General features: G+C 42.1%; 1 protein-coding gene across 1 annotated transcript in view; it reads right to left on the bottom strand.

Annotated features, from left to right (window-relative positions):
• rab1aa (RAB1A, member RAS oncogene family a) overlaps nt 1-6,376 on the bottom strand; it is a 9,238-nt gene extending 2,862 nt beyond the window's left edge. Inside the window, exons 1-4 of the mRNA XM_084106839.1 lie at nt 6,164-6,376; nt 5,061-5,133; nt 3,561-3,656; nt 2,999-3,094 (exon numbers count right to left, since the gene is read on the bottom strand). Of these exons, the coding sequence (XP_083962965.1) occupies nt 2,999-3,094; nt 3,561-3,656; nt 5,061-5,133; nt 6,164-6,177 (279 nt within the window). The 5' untranslated portion in view covers nt 6,178-6,376. The remainder of the gene's footprint in view (nt 1-2,998; nt 3,095-3,560; nt 3,657-5,060; nt 5,134-6,163) is intronic.
• Nucleotides 6,377-7,460: the final 1,084 nt, after the last annotated feature.

The following is a 7,460-nucleotide window of genomic DNA, read 5'->3' as shown; positions in this document are numbered from 1 at the left end:
ACACACACAGAAACGCTACAGAAACACTCATACACACAGAAACGCTCATACACACACACATACACACAGAAACACTCACACACACACATAGAAACGCTACAGAAACGCTCACACACACACACACAGAAACGCTACAGAAACACTCATATACACAGAAACACACACACAGAAACGCTCATACACACACATACACACAGAAACACTCACACACACACACACATACACTCACCTAAAGGATTATTAGGAACACCATACTAATACTGTGTTTGACCCCCTTTCGCCTTCAGAACTGCCTTAATTCTACGTGGCATTGATTCAACAAGGTGCTGAAAGCATTCTTTAGAAATGTTGGCCCATATTGATAGGATAGCATCTTGCAGTTGATGGAGATTTGTGGGATGCACATCCAGGGCAGGAAGCTCCCGTTCCACCACATCCCAAAGATGCTCTATTGGGTTGAGATCTGGTGACTGTGGGGGCCATTTTAGTACAGTGAACTCATTGTCATGTTCAAGAAACCAATTTGAAATAATTCGAGCTTTGTGACATGGTGCATTATCCTGCTGGAAGTGGCCATCAGAGGATGGGTACATGGTGGTCATAAAGGGATGGACATGGTCAGAAACAATGCTCAGGTAGGCCGTGGCATTTAAACGATGCCCAATTGGCACTAAGGGGCCTAAAGTGTGCCAAGGAAACATCCCCCACACCATTACACCACCACCACCACCAGCCTGCACAGTGGTAACAAGGCATGATGGATCCATGTTCTCATTCTGTTTACGCCAAATTCTGACTCTACCATCTGAATGTCTCAACAGAAATCGAGACTCATCAGACCAGGCAACATTTTTCCAGTCTTCAACTGTCCAATTTTGGTGAGCTTGTGCAAATTGTAGCCTCTTTTTCTTATTTGTAGTGGAGATGAGTGGTATCCGGTGGGGTCTTCTGCTGTTGTAGCCCATCCGCCTCAAGGTTGTGCGTGTTGTGGCTTCACAAATGCTTTGCTGCATACCTCGGTTGCAACGAGTGGTTATTTCAGTCAAAGTTGCTCTTCTATCAGCTTGAATCAGTCGGCCCATTCTCCTCTGACCTCTAGCATCAACAAGGCATTTTCACCCACAGGACTGCCGCATACTGGATGTTTTTCCCTTTTCACACCATTCTTTGTAAACCCTAGAAATGGTTGTGCGTGAAAATCCCAGTAACTGAGCAGATTGTGAAATACTCAGACCGGCCCGTCTGGCACCAACAACCATGCCACGCTCAAAATTGCTTAAATCACCTTTCTTTCCCATTCTGACATTCAGTTTGGAGTTCAGGAGATTGTCTTGACCAGGACCACACCCCTAAATACATTGAAGCAACTGCCATGTGATTGGTTGATTAGATAATTGCATTAATGAGAAATTGAACAGGTGTTCCCAATAATCCTTTAGGTGAGTGTAGAAACGCTACAGAAACGCTCATACACACAGAAATGCTCACACACACAGAAACACTTCAGAAACGCTCACACACACAGGAACGCTTCAGAAACACTCACACACACACACAGAAACGCTCACACACACACACAGAAACGCTCACACACACAGGAACGCTTCAGAAACACTCACACACACACACAGAAACGCTCACACACACAGAAACGCTACAGAAATGCTCATTCACACAGAAACGCTCACACACACAGAAACACTTCAGAAACGCTCACACACACAGGAACGCTTCAGAAACACACACACACACACACACACAGAAACACTCACACACACAGGAACGCTTCAGAAACACTCACACACACACACAGAAACGCTCACACACACACACAGAAACGCTCACACACACAGGAAACGCTTCAGAAACACTCACACACACACACAGAAACGCTCACACACACACACAGAAACGCTCACACACACAGGAACGCTTCAGAAACACTCACACACACACAGAAACGCTCACACACACAGGAACGCTTCAGAAACACTCACACACACAGGAACGCTTCAGAAACGCTCTCACACGCACAGAAACACTCACACACACACACAGAAACGCTCACACACACAGGAACGCTTCAGAAACACTCACACACACACACAGAAACGCTCACACACACACACAGAAACGCTCACACACACAGGAACGCTTCAGAAACACTCACACACACACAGAAACACTCACACACACAGGAACGCTTGTTGTGCGTGTTGTGGCTTCACAAATGCTTTGCTGCATACCTCGGTTGCAACGAGTGGTTATTTCAGTCAAAGTTGCTCTTCTATCAGCTTGAATCAGTCGGCCCATTCTCCTCTGACCTCTAGCATCAACAAGGCATTTTCGCCCACAGGACTGCCGCATACTGGATGTTTTTCCCTTTTCACACCATTCTTTGTAAACCCTAGAAATGGTTGTGCGTGAAAATCCCAGTAACTGAGCAGATTGTGAAATACTCAGACCGGCCCGTCTGGCACCAACAACCATGCCACGCTCAAAATTGCTTAAATCACCTTTCTTTCCCATTCTGACATTCAGTTTGGAGTTCAGGAGATTGTCTTGACCAGGACCACACCCCTAAATACATTGAAGCAACTGCCATGTGATTGGTTGATTAGATAATTGCATTAATGAGAAATTGAACAGGTGTTCCTAATAATCCTTTAGGTGAGTGTAGAAACGCTACAGAAACGCTCATACACACACACATAGAAACGCTACAGAAATGCTCATTCACACAGAAACGCTTACACACACAGAAACACTTCAGAAACGCTCACACACACAGGAACGCTTCAGAAGCACTCACACACACACAGAAACACTCACACACACAGGAACGCTTCAGAAACACTCTCACACACACAGAAACGCTCACACACACAGGACCGCTTCAGAAACACTCACACACACAGGAACGCTTCAGAAACGCTCTCACACGCACAGAAACGCTCACACACACACAGAGAAACGCTCATACTCAAGGACTGGTCACCTGATCTGTGACGTCGTAAACGACGATGATCCCGTGAGCTCCTCTGTAGTAGCTGGACGTGATGGTGCGGAATCGCTCCTGACCTGCGGTGTCCCACTGTTAACACAACAATCACACACACGCTCAGCAAACACACACACATCAAGCAGCACAACTGTGTTCAACACTGATAATAATCAGAAATCGTCATATTAGAATGATTTCTGAAGGATCATGTGACCCTGAAGACTGCAGTAATGATGCTGAAAATTCAGCTTTGATCACAGCAATAAATTACATTTGACAATTTATTCACATAGAAAACACTTATTTCAAATTATGATAATATTTCACTGTTTTGACTGTATTTCTGATCAAATAAATGCAGAAGAGACTCTTACGAAACCAGTAAAACATCTCAAGCTCGTGTGATTAACGAGTCTCACGGCAGCGCTGAAACTCAAACGTGTGTCAGAGTGAGGTGCATGCTGGGAGTGTGACGTGTGCTTGCGTTGCGTTATGAACTCATGAAGTCAAGCTTGTGTAACGAGTGTGTGTGTGAGCCGTGAAAGTGAGCTCTTACGATCTGTAGTTTGATGGTCTTCCCGTCCAGTTCTATCGTCCGGATCTTGAAGTCCACCCCGATCGTGCTGATGTAGCTCTCCGTGTACGTGTCGTCCTGAGGAGAGTCACGACACCTTTATTATACAGCGCTTTAAACTATACAGACTCAGTGTCAAAGCAGCTTCACAGAGATAACAGGAGTTTGTTTCTAGAAGAAAACAGCGTCATAGTCCAGCTTAAGTGAGTTCAGTGATGGTTCATGTTTGTTTTAAAAAAGTTATTAATTTAGTTCATCGTCCAGCTCAGTTCAGTTCTCATATAATGGTGTCAATGCACGCGGAGCAATAACATTGCTGAATATTAAATGAAATGTTAAATTTAAAATTTATTTAAAATTAATTTGCGAAATTAAAATGGAATATCGCATAAAACATTTGATAATAAAGCAGCGTTTCCATCTCATGTGATCAGGAGAACAAAATCATCACTTCCTGGGAAACTGGCACACAATATCTGTAATAAACATTAGGGATGCAGGATATATATCGGCCATCATATCGCTATCAGCAGATGTGTTCATTTATAATGTTATCAGCCTGATACGAAAATTAGGATAATTAATGTATTATGTCCTTCAGCTGAGACACTTCAGACGCGCACTGTTCAACATGAGGGTTTTGAATTGCTTGAAATATGATTGGAATCACTTAAAAACAGGAAAACACAGTAAAGTGCAGCGCAAGTCTGTCATATCGGCTACTGAAAATTATAAGGCTCTTAAAACGTACAGAAAAATTTGGATTTAGATTTATCTGCCAATATATCGGTTATCAAATATAAAGAATTATTGGTTATCGGTATCGGACAAAATGTTCAAATCGTTCCATCCCTTATAAAAATGGAAGTTGCTGCAATCGTGAAAGAAACTGTGGCTCTTTTAATAAACTCTGTCATGCACTCTGGCGTTCAGATGCTGGTGTCTGTGAACAATCATGTGAGTCGCTTCTGGAGGAACTAAACCAAATCATTCTGATCACAGACTTTGACTCGGGCGTTTAAGAGCCATCAACATCTGAGATGCTGTGATGCGATTGGTCCGCTGGTTAGTCCAGTCATCCAATCACAGCCTCTTTTGAGGCAAAGTCACGTGAGTTTGTTGTGCATCGAGGGATTTATTCAGCAAATGTGTTTCCATCGCAGTTCATGTCTTATTATCCGATACAATAAAAAAAAAAAAAAAAAGTTTTTTTGTGTGCATTTTTGGACTTTATGCGCATCTAGGAGTTTCCATCCCAAAATGAGCATAAACACAGGTGGGTGGAAACACAGATATTGAATGGATTTGAAAAATTAACCAGGTAAACTGGAAGTGCCGCCCCTCCCGCCCCAGTCAGGCCGAAGACATGCACCCTTCACCTTTATCATGAAGCTCTTTGACAGTCAAATCACCGGTGCAATAAGAGCCACTATCTGTGTGTGTGTGTGTGTGAGCAGTATCGATGGCAGGCTAATAACTCACAGCGAAACGCAGCAGAAGGCAGGACTTCCCGACGCCCGAGTCTCCGATCAGCAGGAGTTTGAACAGGTAATCGCTGAGAGAGAGAGAGAGAGAGAGAGAGAGAGAGAGAGAGAGAGACAGAGAGAGAGACACAGAGAGAGAGAGAGAGAGAGAGAGAGAGAGAGAGAGAAGATTCAGATTATAACATCTAGCAGTAATCACTTCTGGTCAGTTGTCATGTGTGACGTGGAGCTGGGAGTTACGTTACGCAACACGTGTGTGTGTGTGTGTGTGTGTGTTTGTCATCATGTCTCAACGTTACACATGAGTGAAATGAATCTGACGAGAGAAATAATGGAGATAAAGAGAGGAATACCTCTTCTCTACTCCCAAATAATCACAAGAAAACTGTGCAGAAATAACACCACGAAGCAAAACTTCTCCTGATTTCGATGTGAATTATGATCTGGACAGATTTCCAGATTCACATTCTTCAATTTCATTGTATTACCATCACTTTACCATGGTAAATCCACAGACTTTGACAGTGGTGTGGTAACAGGTGATTTAATTACCCATCAGCCCCTAAAACAAAACTCAACATGTCACACTGTCAGTAAGTTCAGGCCCAGGATCACATTTCACCATCACAGTCCCTGATCCACTTCCTGACAGCAGTTTGATCAGCCCGAGGATGATTTATTTCATTATTAACATGATCGGACGTGGCATTACGGAGATCATTTCTTCAGTTTCATTCTTATCGGTTTCATAACGACGTGGCACTCGAGTGTGTCGGAAACAGCCCGACAGTTATCTTATACATCCTTATTACAAGTATTACTATACATATCTAGCTATAAACATATTTATTTATAATAATATTTTTTAAACCAAATCGAAACGGCTCCCGGTTGTTTGATCTGGCTGAACAAGAAGAGCATAGTTGTGATACAAAACAAAATTAATCCTGATATATAAAGTCAGCATTTAGTTCACTTTAATGTTTTGTTTACTTAACACTGCCATGGTTTCTGTGAATATTAATAAAGCAGGTGACGAGTGCGCGTTCATGTGTTTGATGTGTCATCAGCGCTTTTTTTTTTTTCTTCACACAAACTTACTATTCAGGATTCATGATGGACAACACACGGAAACTCCCGCTTTATCTGCCGTTTTCTTCCCCGCGACGAGTGCAGTTAATGTTCGAGACTCGTTTGCCGGTGATATCCGTTATTGTTCGGTGTTAAAAGCGGTTTTAGGAGAGAAACGAGCGGAACCGGGATCCGGACACAGAAAAATGGCCCCTCGACAGTGAAGCTGGAATAACTAGAGTCGACGAACGGTCACTTTCGCTGCACGACCCGCCAAAATAAAAGTCCTGACAAATAAACGACTAATGACACTTGCTTATTATTATTTATATTTTTATATATAAATGACATTTTGAAAATTTTATGATTCATAATTTACATTTTATATTTCCGGAAATATTTTTGGCGAAAATATTTTATTATACATGGCATATTATGGAGTTAAGTTGAATTAATGTTTTTGGAGAGACCTTTATTCTGTCAGAAAACGCAAAAAGTTTATTTAAAGGCCCACTGAAGTGCCTTACTACAAATGTGTTGATATAATTTCCTCTGAAACAGGAAGAGCCCCACCCCCCCTTTTTTTAAATTAGCCAATAGCGTTTAGTTTATATCACAGCTCAGAGCCATTGAGCTTGATAAAGCCGCAATTTCCCCCTGATCTCTAACCGTTTCTCCTCCTAATCTCCTCCATGCCGCTTTAAAATACAGCATTCTGTGTTGAATTCACATTATAGTCTGATAAGTTTTCTAGTCTGCGGCGACTCGATCAGAGCGGAGCTGTGGCGGTTCGATTGACACTAATGTGAAACCAGACTTAATTCGCCTCTATAGAAAGCATATTTAATCGTTCTTTAAATGTATGAATCGTTCCCCATCCCATATAAAGTGCACTACTTGCCATTCATCATGTAGATAATAGCAAATGTGTGAACAAGTGACCGATTACAGCTGCAGCTTCAGCATCTATATATAATGTAGGGGGCGGAGCTTTAGATTCTAGAGCGTTTGATTGGACAGAAAATCTTATGAGAAGCTGAAGTGCAGAGTGATGTCATCAAAATCATTGATCCATATTGGCGGAAGTGAGAGTCTGTAAGTTTTGAACGCTTATATCCTCTAAATGTGAATTTTGTCATTGTTTTTGGAGTACACTAGCTTATAAATAACAGTACATATTCATACTAAAAGCCAAAAAACTAAAAAAACATTTTTCAAAAAACAAAATTTGTTTAGCTTTCAAAGGTTTTTGGTTGAGCTGACCAGTATCTGCGTGCAAAATAAGACACTGTTTCTCACGCAACAATTTTCGGCCAAATTTTGAATA

The sequence above is a fragment of the Abramis brama genome, assembly GCF_963993115.1.
Source record: "Abramis brama genome assembly, chromosome: 2".
NCBI lineage: Eukaryota > Metazoa > Chordata > Actinopteri > Cypriniformes > Leuciscidae > Abramis > Abramis brama.
Note: the sequence above shows the minus strand (reverse complement) of the source record. Positions and strands in the feature narration are given on the sequence as shown.